This window comes from Mizuhopecten yessoensis, unplaced genomic scaffold (assembly GCF_002113885.1).
Source record: "Mizuhopecten yessoensis strain PY_sf001 unplaced genomic scaffold, ASM211388v2 scaffold8111, whole genome shotgun sequence".
In the NCBI taxonomy this organism is placed as follows: domain Eukaryota; kingdom Metazoa; phylum Mollusca; class Bivalvia; order Pectinida; family Pectinidae; genus Mizuhopecten; species Mizuhopecten yessoensis.
In genome coordinates, this window is record NW_018407384.1 from 260,503 (window position 1) to 274,816 (window position 14,314).

General features: G+C 33.4%; 2 protein-coding genes across 3 annotated transcripts in view; one reads left to right on the plus strand and one right to left on the minus strand.

Moving 5' to 3' along the window:
* Positions 1-19: 19 nt before the first annotated feature.
* Positions 20-7,401, minus strand: LOC110454920 (neudesin-like). Its single transcript, XM_021504736.1, has 5 exons — positions 7,276-7,401; positions 6,650-6,753; positions 4,382-4,442; positions 3,463-3,566; positions 20-2,894 (listed from the first exon to the last, which is right to left on the minus strand). The coding sequence occupies exons 1-5, from the start codon at positions 7,373-7,375 to the stop codon at positions 2,745-2,747; spliced, it is 519 nt and encodes a 172-aa protein (XP_021360411.1). The 5' UTR covers positions 7,376-7,401; the 3' UTR covers positions 20-2,744.
* Positions 7,402-7,457: 56 nt separating this feature from the next.
* LOC110454919 (actin-related protein 2) overlaps positions 7,458-14,314 on the plus strand; it is a 16,573-nt gene continuing 9,716 nt past the window's right edge. The window contains exons 1-6 of one of the 2 annotated variants that reach the window (XM_021504734.1): positions 7,458-7,596; positions 8,900-9,010; positions 9,901-10,116; positions 10,528-10,600; positions 10,891-11,027; positions 11,446-11,595. In XM_021504734.1, the coding sequence (XP_021360409.1) occupies positions 7,549-7,596; positions 8,900-9,010; positions 9,901-10,116; positions 10,528-10,600; positions 10,891-11,027; positions 11,446-11,595 (735 nt within the window). In that variant the 5' untranslated portion in view covers positions 7,458-7,548. The remainder of the gene's footprint in view (positions 7,597-8,899; positions 9,011-9,900; positions 10,117-10,527; positions 10,601-10,890; positions 11,028-11,445; positions 11,596-14,314) is intronic. The other variant, XM_021504735.1, reaches the window with a different exon arrangement.

The following is a 14,314-nucleotide window of genomic DNA, read 5'->3' on the forward strand; positions in this document are numbered from 1 at the left end:
AGAATTGCACACAAAAAGCATCATTATTAAAATTTATTGAGTACCATGGCCAACATAAAAACTATCATATGTAACAAGTTTAGTTTCTGACGGACAAATAAAACTGACTTATATTGCGCTACATTGTAAATACAGAAGTACAGTGGTATCTCTCTTAGTCAGGGACAGTTTTAGTAAATAAACATGAATGTCAACTAAACTGGGTGTTTGTTTCAAAAATCATGTTTGCATATTGACATATTCTGTTATTTCGATAGAAAACAATAATAAACCACAGCATCAGGTAAAACATTGTATAAATGTTTTCTCTGTTAAAACCAGAGTACTGAAATACCCTGGATATCTTGAACAGGCCCCCTGACTATGTTGTTTCTCTATATAAGTCATTGTTATTCGAACAAAGTCAAATATTTATGGTAAAAACAAATCTATTAGACTTTAATACCAGATGAGGTTTATACCTCATTTAATCCTTTTTATTTGCCTTACAAATCCTTGAACACTTTTGATATGTTTTTACCCTGTTTATACTGTGATCTATATACTTCTTTGAAATAAGATTTTGTAAAGTTTTAATACACATTACAATGAAAACTGAGAGAAGTGTGACATTTTATAGGTAAATAGGAAAAAATATGACAATTTTGGATATAACTCTGAGGAAAGTTTTTACCTGATTTGCCCGATACTTAAATAGACCATCTGATTCTCAACCATGATTTCACTACACAGTGACAGGAGTCGGTTGCAACTCAATATTTTTTTTGTTCCTGACGAGTTTACATCCGAGTCTAGGGAGATACCACTGTATACTCACTCGCTGATATAATGGACCGAAAAATTCCAGCTGTATACGAAAAACTTAACATGGTATTATATTTAACAATATATATATCAACTGCTGAAACCTGCAATAAATCTCCATGGAATGGTAAAAGAAAAAAATCATAGCTATCCTTTTTGACATTTGGTGACAAATTTCATTTACAAATACTGATCAACAAAATAGGTAAAAGTAGAAAAATGATAGAGTAATTAATATTATACCCCTTCTAGCAGGTACGTCACCATTGTAAAAAACCGTGTGTAAAAATACAAATTAGTCAAAGAGTTTATATGAGTTCTCTATAAATGCAAACACTGAGCAAAAAAAAAAAATTGTGTGCGATGTACATGTGATCAAGATCATTGAAGGTCAAAGTTTAAAGGTACAAAACAACAAGTATAAGATTGGGCAGTTATCCTTAAAGCACCTGATATATTGAAGATGTATTTTGTTAATCCTGCAATAAGCCCAGGGGGGCAACACATAATGATAATCTCTGACTCAAAGTAGGGGGTAGGCTTATTACAGGACAATGAAATAATACTTGTTTGCATTTCTAATGAACTGCATTGCATAGGTGGGCTTATAACCAGGCATGGGCTTATTAAAGGGCGAGTTTATACATATGTACAATTCATTATGTTTAACAAAGTTTAAATATTTTGAAATGGAAAAATTCTCTCCCCAAACTCCAATATTAAAAGTATTGAAAAAGTAACCATCACAGAAGTATCTGCCTTTTCACAAATGAAAACATCGCTTCAAATGAAGATAGAAAAGATTAATACACATGTACCAATGCCAATTAAATAAAACCTGGAAAGTGAGATTCAAGGTCAAGGTGACTGCACACTGGTAAAAGCAACTACATGACTTATTCACATTGGTTTTAGCAATGTTTGATTTATACTTGAGAATAATTGGTTCAATGTTAAATCTTTTATCACAATATTTTAACGGAATGCAGTAACAAATCTTTACAAATAGGTCAGCACCATTCACATAGTTTAACTTCAACGAGCCAGCACCATTTACAAAATACAACTTGTAACCATTTTGTACATAACCACTTCACTAACACCATACAAATATCTTGATTATGTAAATTTGAAGTAAATCCTGAAAACATAATGTGATTTAATGAAGATTAAGTAGATATGCATTATTTTGTTATGACACATTAAGACTCGTCAATGTTCATTTCAAATACAACCCCCTCCCCCATCCAAAACAAAGTAAAGTACTGTCATATAATAAGAAATGCTCTCTCTTGCTTTTTCTATGTCGGATCATATTTGAAGTAATTAAAAAAAAGTAAATGTCTTTAAGATCAATTCTTAATTATTTTCTTATTTTGAAAGCTAATTATCAGTTACATTTTGGATAGTAAAATGAGGAAAGTTGTGACCTGTGTTGAGCTAGTCTCCCGAAGTTGCTTTGTTTGCTTTGATTTGTCATCATGATCATTTATACAAATGGAAGGATAGGACGTCATTATGTACAATATCACAACAATTACTTCCTCTATATATAGAATATAAAATACATAAAAAAAAACACAATTCATACAGTTCTACTCCACTTATAGCATCAATCCCATATGTCGAACATACAACTCTATAGGAGATATTAGTATTTTACGTATTAAACATGATGTACACTTCTTTCCTAATTGCATAAAATAGAACCGACTGTTCCTAAAATCACTTAATAAATCATTACACTCTGTACCTACTTAATATCATTCCACAACCAAAACCAGATTGTTATTTTTAATTAAATAATATCTTGTTAAAAATATGGTACATGCATCTGAAATATATCGAAAATATGTATAAATTAAGGCATAACAAGTTAGTCCTGTAAAAATTAGACTTTACAAAATTGCATAGTATAATGAAGTTGTAATTTTGAGAGTTTATAAATCCTCTTTGAACCTGTCTTCAAATGTTTTTTCAGTGTATGCATCTATAAGGTAGTCCATGTACCCAATAACAGGGTACTTCTTTTTGTAGGTACCAATGAATACATCATCCAAACCCTTCAGGGAATCGTCACTCAGCCCACTCTGAAAAATACAACAAAAAAATCAACATAAAGAGAGGAAGAGATAAAAGTTAGAAACTATTGACAGTTTATGAGATTGTTGAGAAAGGATCATAATTATGAAAACTTTCAGTAAGACATTGATGTCCCTGCTCCCATGCAAATTTAGTGTCAATATTCAAAAAATTCTATCAACAGGAAGTGACGTTGACCTTGCCAATAAAATACAAACTCATCTGAGGTATTCTCATGGTTGACCTTTGTACAAAGTTTTATCAAAATCTGTTTTCAAGAAATAAAGTTTCTTGAACCAGGACAGACATAGATATAAATTTTATCTTTGACTGTTGTAACTTCTGCAAAAGACAGAGGTGTAAAATATTACATACCCCAGGATATAAACATATACTCAGACAGTAAATGTTCTCCACAGTATTAGCACTAAAATTGCGTCCATTCCATTGTTTATTCTTATTTTGATATAAAAACAAGGTTAATGCTCCATATATTACATGTTTTCATACCAGATCAAGGAACATGCATGTCTCTCCTCGATGGCTAGTAACCACAAGGTGTATGCTTTTACATACCAGATCATGGACCATGTCCTTCTCCTCTAGTGACCACAGGGCTATAGCTCGACTAGCGTCACGGCCAGCAAGGGCATGGTAACCTGCTCCTGGTCCATAAAAATCTGACAAAATAAATGTTTTGCATTATCAGCACTTCAATTACCTATATAATTCACAAGTAAACAATATCAATGTAACTATAGTTCATTCAGATTACTATAGTTAAATAAATGTATTTACATCAGCATTCTTACCAAGTAAGAGGAAGCACTTGGAATGTGTTGTCCAATATATCATACACAATGTAAATACACTCTTCCAAGTTTTAATAACTTTGATGACAAAACAAACATATTTTCAAATTGATGGAACCACTGCATATATCAGCCTCAGCCCATTTATTATTTTTAACTATTGATCCACAGGGGCTAAAAATATTACCAGTACAATTTGGTGAGCTGGAGAAACCATGTTGTGATTTTTAAAAAAAAATAAATAAAAAGTATCCAACAATTTGAACAATTTACACAATGTCATGTAAAATATCAAATAAAATTACAACCTTTCTCTATGTAGCCTATGTATGGTACTTGGAGTTAACTGGGTACCAGTATGCAAACCTCAAACCATTTCGGATCCAGCCTTTAAAAGTTTATTTAATTCATACTTTCTGTCAAGTCAATCATTGTGTGTGAGTATATGTAATGGTATGTAATGTGTAGAGGTGTTCATGTTGTGTATGGTGTACTTAGGTCTTTCTAATGTATCAAATCATCAAAATAACTTAAATCGTTTGGTTGTCTATTACTGAGGGTAACGTCTATGTAAAGCAATTATACAAGTCAATATGAACGTTTGCTATTTCTTGATGTATACCAATATTTATAATTGTTAAGGGCCTAAGGGAAGCAACTCCTGTTATGTTTCAATTACATACCTTTTCCTTCTGACACATCAAACACAACACCTCGCACCGCCATCAAAAGATGCTTGCTTGACTGGAAAAATGAAAACAAATATTCACTCATGCAAGATGACTGAAAAAGGGTACATGTTAATACAATCTATATAAGGAATTATGATACATCATTACACATACATCATAGGGATTTAGAAAATAAGGTTAAGATTTACTTTTTATTATATTTTCAATGAGAATATAATGTTGTGATTGGCCTTATCAATTAACCAAAAATATCTTAGATTCATAAATGTTATTGACTCCTAAATGTTAAATGTTTTAAAAAGATGAATCCAAATTTTCCTTTTCCTTCCCCATCATTCTGGATCCTACCCCTCTGACCCTAGGGGAGCCACAGCCCCAGGGATGCTACATGCTTAATTTGATTAAAATCCTTAGTATTACTTTTAATTAAGGAGTAAGCTATTTTAATATGACTTTTTGCTTTTTAGGACCTGCCTCTCTACCCCCATGGGGTCAGGGAAGGGGGCCTGAACATGTCCTTCATTTATACAACATTAAATTATTTTGGCCCCATGCTAAATTTAGTCAAAATCCTTTGAGTCATATCCTGGGATAGTAATCTTTTTAAGGAAAAATTGACAAACAAGACAGATGACATACAATTAACCGACACACTTCATGACGTCAACTGATCAATTGACCCTTTAGGCCAGGTAAGCTTTAATGATCCTGTCAGAGATGGTTGTCATCACCACAGTGTTTAGTCAGATGCCTGTGGCAACATGATCGGGCGGTACTGTCATACCGTATCATAATACCCTGAAGCAATCAATATATATATATGCATATCAGTTTGCTATTGCATGTCAGTCCTTTATCCACGTTACAATTTCCTTATGTACACTAAATATGATATAAACACTAAATTTAATCACTGTTTCACAATCTTGTCATCCCTTTATCTCTGAACAATAATGTATAACAAATCTGCAAAAATTTAAATCAGATTATATAGTATGTTTTGTCACAACATCCAAGTAGAAATGAAATTTCCTGTTTTCTCATGTTTTCGCTTTTTGGAGGATCTTGGGTCATGATATTTGGCCAGTAGGTACCCTGGGTGCTTTAAAGGTCACATGGGTCGAATATGTAAAAACCTTTAAACAACTTATGAACAACCACACCAGGAGGCCTAGGATGATGATACTTGGCCAGCAGGTACATTGCATGGACTGCTATAAAAATCTTTCAATAAATTATCTTGACCTACTTTCAAGGTCACCATGGCCATTATATATAAATCTTTTTAACAACTTCTTACGAATAACCAGGAGCCCCAGTGTGATGATATTTGGCCAGTAACAGTACCTGAGAAGAAGTGCTATGGTGTTTCCTCAAATGTATGACTTGACCTACGTTGAAGGTCAAACATGTTAAAACCTTTGAACAACTGATTCTGAATAAGGCACGTATGGTGATAACATGGTGCTATAAACTTTTCTCAAATAAATGACCTTGACCTAATTTCAGGGTTACATTCATCAAATATATAAAAACTTTAAAAACAACTCCTTTTGAATCACAAGTAGGCCCAGGCTTTTCTGCATAACCAAGAGGCCCTGGGTAGTGATATTTGTAGCTTGCTGGGATAGAGTAGCATAAAGTTTCCTCCAGTAAATGACCTTCATAAGGTTAAGAGATCAAATGTGTAAAAATCTTAAAACAAGTTTTTCCTGGAACTAAGTGATGGATATCAAGCATATTTTTCATGCAATATCTTCTCTGTACGTAAGTGATGGATATCAACTATTTTGATTAGGAGCATTCTTAGGTGGTGGGGATTCAAATAAATTTAACCAGTTAATAAGAAGACTGACCCTCAGGTCTGAGAGGCGGGGTAAAAAAATGACATTTTAACTTGGGCCATAGAGATTGCTAAGTATACCGAGATGAATACACATATGAATGGACCCTTGATTCTGGTTTATCCCTAGAGATTTCCAGGCCATAATTTTGAAATGGCTGAAATCTCCACCCAATAGCCATATGCATTGTCATGTTTACCATTAATGAGCATAAAAGATCCAGGAGAGTGATACATGCCCTCTGGACCTCTTGTTTTTTAATCAGGGTTTCACATCCTTGCAACACTAGGCCCAGGGTCATTTAAAGACAGTGTTGTTTCATGTATTTTAATCATCATTCAATTGATTTTAAAACAATGTATCAGTGGGGGTTTTAAGATCATGTGCTTTTGAGGTAATTACTGATGCATCTTACATCTCTCCCGTCATATCCTCGAAGCTCAGCTGCAGTAAATCTCCTTGCTTCTGCTCCATCAGGACCAAGATCTATTTCTATTTTTACTTGCTTATAGGCACCGCCTACAATATCAAAAAAATATAATAAAGTATTAAAGAACAATTCTGTAATGTGTCCATGTTCATGTTTGCACAGGACCTTAAATTGTTGACATTACTTGATTTATTTATTTTTATCATTTTTTTATTTGATTTTTTATTGTTGTTGTATTATTATTATTTTTTACAGCAGCTTTCATCTCAGTCACGGAATTAATCAATCTAGAAACAGCGATTCGCGAGTAGTGTTATTTTTTATATCTCAGTCTTTTAAGACCATCTCGGAAATTCAAATGAGGAAGTTGCATTGTAGCAGCCAAATACAATTAAGCTTTCAATCTGTGGACTTAGGCCTGCGCATAGGAGGTCGCTAAAGTAGAAAACTCCAGAACGGGAAGAAGACTACAATATGTACTCACAGTACTGTATACATACGATCCGAACAGCTGTGTTCGTTTTTGTATCATTTCCGAACAAAATAAACATGCGCATATATATGACAATAAGTTAATAAACTAAGAGAAAATATTTTCATGTCTTCCTTACCTGATCTTGAAGATTTCTTGCAATATGTCACGGAAAATAAAAGTAAAACGACAAATAACATTTGCCACACATTCATCGTCAGTCTACCGGCATCGGCCATATTTGACAAGTGTTTGCCGGAATTCGCTGTTACAGACGTTTTGATTGGCTGAAAATAATTATTCATCCAATCGGATATTTCGTTTGATGTTAGGGGTGTGAGCTTCCGGTAGGGTTGATTCCTATGGTCTGAAAAAGACCGACTGAGAGTAGAGAAATCCAGCATCATCGGTCATGGATGCTCAGGGACGGAAAGTTGTGGTTTGCGATAATGGCACCGGTGTAAGTTTCGTCTGTACTAACTACAAATCTGATCGCTTATAGCACTCCTTATGCAAATAGTTTGCTTTTTTTTGACAGTTAGATACCCGGAAGAGAAACCAGCTAGATGAAATCATTAGACAGGAAGTATTTTTGACATTGGAATATTGGATATTATAGTCTATTCCCATTAACATTCATCCGGATTTCAATTCATACAATGTTTCTACGATCCGTAAATATTCTGCTTAACTTTGCGCATAGAGTAGTGCCAGAATAAATAACTCTACTGTGAAAAGTCACTGGCATTTTACCATAGAAAACATGAATGTCTACAGTAGCTTTTTAATAAGTTAAGGAATAGAGGGATGTGATAACAGTCAGTGCTTAATAGTGTAACCATTAAATCTACCGGTCTTAAATATGATAGATCAAATGAAAGGATAAAGGTTTGCACCTTTTTTTAACTGATGAGGGGTGGTAGCATCAGGTGACCTGTTTCTGCACCCTTGAGTCAAAACTGCTGAAAAATTCAGAATAAAAATAATAAGCAACGTGCTTCACGTTGTGTATATTGTCTATGTTCTTTAATTTCACATGGGCAATCATTTTGCAATCCCTTCCCTTATCGTTATTTAACAATAACAACTAATCAATCACATTGGCCCAGTTTATATGAAAATAGTGGAGAATTTACATTATGTAGCTGGGGATTTAATTCGTTTTTCAATGCCTTTCAAACATAAACTTTTTCACTACTAGACCCAAAAACTGCAATACAATTATACATAATATTCATTTGCACAGTGATGTGCAAAAGGTCAGGCACCGAAAGTAAACAGGTACAGTACAGCTCAGAAATGGATCCTCCAACAGGGGGGTATAAGTACATGAAATTTCAGATTCAGAGATGTCTAATATTATAAACTATTTGTATATACATCAATTAAATAATATTAGTGATACGATATGCAAATCACAGAATACACACTTTAAAAAAAAATAGTACAATAACAAATGAGGTACCATATTGACATATTTGTAAGAACCATATATATTTTTTTTTTTTTTTCAAATAATGTTGGATTTAACATACCCGTTAGTAAAGAGTAAGAACTCTGGACTAATTGCTTAATAGTAAAACTGGACTTCATTAATTAGTGCATACATTTTCATTATTTTTATTTTTTTTCAGTTTTATTTATGTTATTCACGATGTACTGACTGACTGCAATATAATTGCTATTTGCTCCAACTGAAGTTTTTATACATAATTAGTTATACTACAATTTATGTTTGACTAAACACTGTTTCTCAATTTCAGTTTGTCAAGTGTGGATTTGCAGGAGCCAATTTCCCTGCTCATATCTTCCCATCTTTGGTGGGAAGGCCCATCATCAGATCTGCAGAGAAACATGACAACATTGAAATCAAGGTAACGTTTTCACAGGATTCTAGAGCTGGGTATGCGTATTGCCCAAATAATTCTTTTTACAATAAGGCAGACTAAAAATAATCTGGTGTTTCCACTAACCCTGTCTATCCAAAAGTTTTCATTGGCATTTAGTGAATTGCACTGTTAAAAAATCAGAACTCCTGCTCCATATAAGCATAGTAAAAATATTTTTCAAAAAAAAAAAATGCCTACCTATGTATACCCTTTTTCTGAGGATAATAGCTGAAACAGAAGTTGTTGTTTTTTTGTCTAATATTTGAGCGATCACATTCACATGGTGGTATCAAATAAAAAGCAATGAGTCAGTGCTTTTAGGACTCGATAACAATTACTTTTCCTCATCAGCCTCCTAACCCAACATTATGTAATACTTTTTAAAATTTAGTGGCCAAGTAATGTGTTGTGAGAAAAAAAAATGGGATTTGATTTACAGTATATATATTGTGAATGTCTCGATCATGCTTCAATCAAAAAAAATATGGTTTCACAATACTTGAATTATTTCACTTATTGGAAACTGGCCATGGTGGCCCAATGGAAAGCTCAATTCAGAGAAACAGGTGGTCCTTCCAAAAATCTGTTGGCTTCAGGCCTCTAGACTTCTGCTAGTGTTAACCCCTTGATGTTGCCTGATTTTTGACATTGTTGTTATGACATTCTGTTACAGTTTTAACGTAGGATACCATTGGCAGGGGGATGTTCTACTTCTACAATAAGTAAATTTATATGAAAAATGCCATAGCCGAAAGTCAAAAGCTTAAAATTAACAAATAGTTGCTTGGTGCACATATTGTGCATTTTGTTAAGATATGTTTTATAAATACTGACCTCTTTGATGTATGAAACTTTTCCGTTTTTGTTCTCTGTAGGACTTGATGGTAGGGGATGAAGCCAGTCAGCTGCGTGCTATGTTGGAGGTGAACTACCCTATGGAAAATGGTATGGTGCGGAACTGGGAGGATATGGAACATCTGTACAACTACACCTTTGGTCCAGAGAAACTCGACCTGGATGCACGAAATTCTAAGATTCTGCTTACAGAACCACCCATGAATCCAACCAAAAACAGAGAAAAGATGATTGAGGTGAGCTTTATAAAACCTAGTGAAATGTAAATTTTAGGAATTAAATGTATTAAGTACACAATTTTATGTCCTGCTTCGATGATGATCCGGATGTCTGTGATCTCACGATTTATTTAATGTTGAATATATGAAGCTACAGTCAGTTATTTTTACATCGAATAAATAAAAATTTGATTAAACAAGGTCATACCAACTTGATATTCAAGTAGTAATGTTTGTCAGGATTACCATACCTAACGTTTACACACTAACAAAATAATTCAATATTTTACACTTTTGAAAACTGTCTTTAAAATATCTGGAAATGTCTGAATTTCCTTTATTCCTCCAGATGGTTTAAAATCAGAATTCTTGAATGTGAACTTCAATTTCTAGAATTTTACATAGCCCTCACGATTTCTTCTGTTTCAGTACATGTTTGAGAAGTATGAGTTTGCAGGTGTCTACATAGCTATCCAGGCTGTATTGACTCTGTACGCACAAGGTAAGACTGCAATAAACCAACAATTACCGGTGGAAAGTTCTCATGCTATAATGTTGATCCGTACGTATTCTGAAATAGCAGGCTACTTTTGCCGAACACTGACTACTTCATACGAATGATGTATTTTTTTTTGATTTCCCTGCTTTTAAAACTGACAATTTTTCAGTAGAAATTCAGACATGCACGTCCCATTGTTTATAAATAAAAACATGCAATTTTGAAAAACATCTTTAAAATATTAATTACAAATAGCTTTCTTCTTAGAAGTTCTCTGTTCTTGTTTGTTTTAGGTTTATTAACAGGAGTAGTGGTAGATTCTGGAGACGGTGTGACCCACATTTGCCCAGTATACGAAGGATTTGCTCTACCTCATCTAACAAAGAGACTGGACATTGCTGGTCGTGATATAACTAAATACCTTATTAAGGTATTTACTGACAATGACTGAAAGTTCACCAATTTAGTACACATCTACTGTATTTAGTACATTTAAAAAAAGACCATTTCTATGTATATTTTAAAATGTTGTATTAGCTGTGTCTGGTTGGAGATCCAATGAAAGTTTGATGTCAGTGATGATGATATGTTTAGGCTGACCTCTGATGTTTCTATCATTTGTCCTCTAAGAAGTGCTGAACTGACAAAGGCATACTGTTCAGACCAGTTACTGTATGTTATATTTTTTTTTTTTTTTTTGAAGAAAACATGGTGTTGCTTTAATACAAGTCACTTAAGTTATTCTTATAAATACCTAAATTTATGTTTTACTTTCATGAAATTAAGCTATGACAGGAATTGTTATTTTCCATGGACATGATTGATGTATGAAATGATTTGCATTGTAGCTTTTACTTCTACGAGGGTATGCATTTAACCACACGGCCGACTTTGAGACTGTGCGTATGATGAAGGAGAAGTTGTGCTACGTAGGATACGACATTGAACAGGAACAGAAGCTGGCACTGGAGACAACAGTATTAGTAGAAACTTACACTGTAAGTATATGTAGCAACACATGCTAAGTTTTGTCAGACATGATTCTGCTGTCAGTGATGATGATCTGTTAAGGCTGACTTCTGCTGATGTTTATGTTTACTATCCTCTAAGAAGTGCTGAACTGACCAGCAGGAAGCTTTCCTTGATGTTTAGTAAGTTTGAAAAAGCTGATAAAAAGCGATCATGAGATACTTTAATGGAAGTGAACAAATACCAGCAGCATGCCTATTGCGTATTTGCGTATTGCAGAGTTATCTTCTCTTGTGAGCAGGTATTGTTTGTTACGTCATTTGTTTTGTAAGAGTAGTGTCATCAATTTTTGAGAATTTTTCTCACACAAACCAATGACGTATTAATCAATACCTGCTCACAAGAGAAGATAACTCTGCAATACGCAAAGACGCAATAGCAAACCAAAGTTCAAACTGATTTCTTTGCGTGGTAAGCCATTGAATATGCACATTATTTTATCAAAAGGATTTCAGATTATGATTGGTACAGCAAAACAAAATGCATCTTTCCTCAGTCCAAATTTATACCATTTTGGCATTAGAAAGACTTTGTTTCTAAAATGTAAATCTAATTCTGATCTGTAAATGATTACTTATATTGTCAGTAGCGATAATCCGTAAAGATTGGTGTTAAGGTTTGTTAGTATTCATGAAATGTCCCCCATAATGTGCTGTGAATCTTATTTAATAAAATGTCAATTTCTGCAATTAATGTTTATTTGTGTCGGTGATGATGATTTGTTATGACTGACCTCTGATGTTCTTATCATTTGTCCTCTAAGAAGTGCTGAACTGACAACATGATATACATATGACATACTGTACTTAACTTCTGATTATAATTATCATCGTGTGGCATTTGGCCTAGAAGTGGCGTCCTAATAACAAACTATTCAATAAGCAGGTTAAACAGAAGCATAAACAAATATCTTTTATGTGAATGTAATAGAAGCTTTCAGTTAAAGTTGATCTGAAATATATCTTTATAAGATTATATTTAGTTGTATGTATTCACATTGTCAATAACCTTCTAAGATGATCTTGTGTGTGCCTTATGTTTATTGAAATATTACAAAAAAGTCCAGATCAAAGTTTCAATAGATTCACTATGTCAGTGAGGATGATTTGTAATGACTGACCTCTGATGTTCTTATCATTTGTCCTCTAAGAAGTTCTGAACTGACAACATGATATCTACTGTACTTCACTTCTGATTATTATTATCCTCATGCGATATTTGGCATTAAATACGCCTAGAGGGCTTAGTCTTTACAACAATTCTGTTTGATCGAGCCTTGTGGGTTATACTGGAGCATAGATAGATATCTTATAGGTGATGATAATATTAGTTTTCAGTTATTGTTGATCTGAAGTATCACTTGATCAGATTTTGTTTAGTTGTATGTATTCACATTGTCAATTATCTTGAAAAATAATCAGTAAATCTTGTGCCTTCTGTTTCTTTGAAATATTACAAAAAAAGTCATGATTTAAGTTTAAACAGATATTAACTCTCTTCAGTGAGGATGATTTGTTATGACTGACCTCTGATGTTCCTATCATTTGTCCTCTAAGAAGTTCTGAACTGACAACATGATATCTGTACTGTACTCTACTTCTGATTATTATTATCGTCATGTGGCATTTGGCATTAGATAAGCCTAGACGGCTTTGTCTTTAGAACAAACTGTTAAATGAGCAGTTTGGGTTAAACTGCAGCATAGACAAATATTTTATTTGTGATAATAAGTTTTCAGTTAATGTTCGATCCGAGATATGTCTTGATCAGATTTTGTTTAGTCATATGTATTCACGTTGTAAATTATCTTCTAAGGTCATCTTGTGTATGTCTTCTGTTTCTTAAATATTACAAAAAAAGTCCAGATCAAAGTTTCAATAGATTCACTAGGTCAGTGAGGATGATTTGTTATGACTGACCTCTGATGTTCCTATCATTTGTCCTCTAAGAAGTTCTGAACTGACAACATGATATCTGTACTGTACTCTACTTCTGATTATTACTATCTTCACGCAATATTAGACATTAAATAAGCCTCGACGGCTTTGTCTGTAGAACAAACCGTTAAACAAGCAGTTATCGTCATGTGACATTTGTCATTAGATAAGCCTAGACGGCTTCGTCTGTAGAACTATCTGTTAAATGAGCAGTTTTGGTTAAACAGCAGCATATACAAATATCTTATTTGTGATAACGAGTTTTCAGTTAATGTTCAATCTGAAATACATGTATGTCTTGATCAGATTTTGTTTAGTTGTATGTATTCACATTGTAAATTATCTTAAATGATAATCTTGTGCCTTCTGTTTCTTAAATATTACAAAAGAAATCCAGAATAAGTTTCAATAGATTCACTATGTCAGTGAGGATGATTTGTAATGACTGACCTCTGATGTTCTTATCATTTGTCCTCTAAGAAGTTCTGAACTGACAACATGATATCTATTGTACTCTACTTCTGATTATTATTATCATCATGCCATGTTTGGCATTAAATATGCCTACAGGGCTTAGTCTTTAAAACAAACTGTTAAACAGTGTGGGTTATCCTGGAGTATTTAGGCATTGATAATAATACTAGTATCGGTCGATGTTGATCTGAAGTACATGTATATAATGATATGGTTTTGTTTAGTTGTATGTATTCACATTGTCAATAACCTTCTAAGGTCATCTTGTGTGTGCCTT

What these genes read in the sequence shown, in the direction of transcription:
- LOC110454920 (XM_021504736.1), bottom strand. Translation starts at nt 7,375, where the DNA reads ATGGCCGATGCCGGTAGACTGACGATGAATGTGTGGCAAATGTTATTT. An exon ending in GAGGATATGACGGGAGAGAT is followed by an intron (nt 4,443 to 6,649) that starts GTAAGATGCATC and finishes TCATTTTTCCAG; the next exon opens with TCAAGCAAGCATCTTTTGAT. An exon ending in TGATGTGTCAGAAGGAAAAG is followed by an intron (nt 3,567 to 4,381) that starts GTATGTAATTGA and finishes TTATTTTGTCAG; the next exon opens with ATTTTTATGGACCAGGAGCA.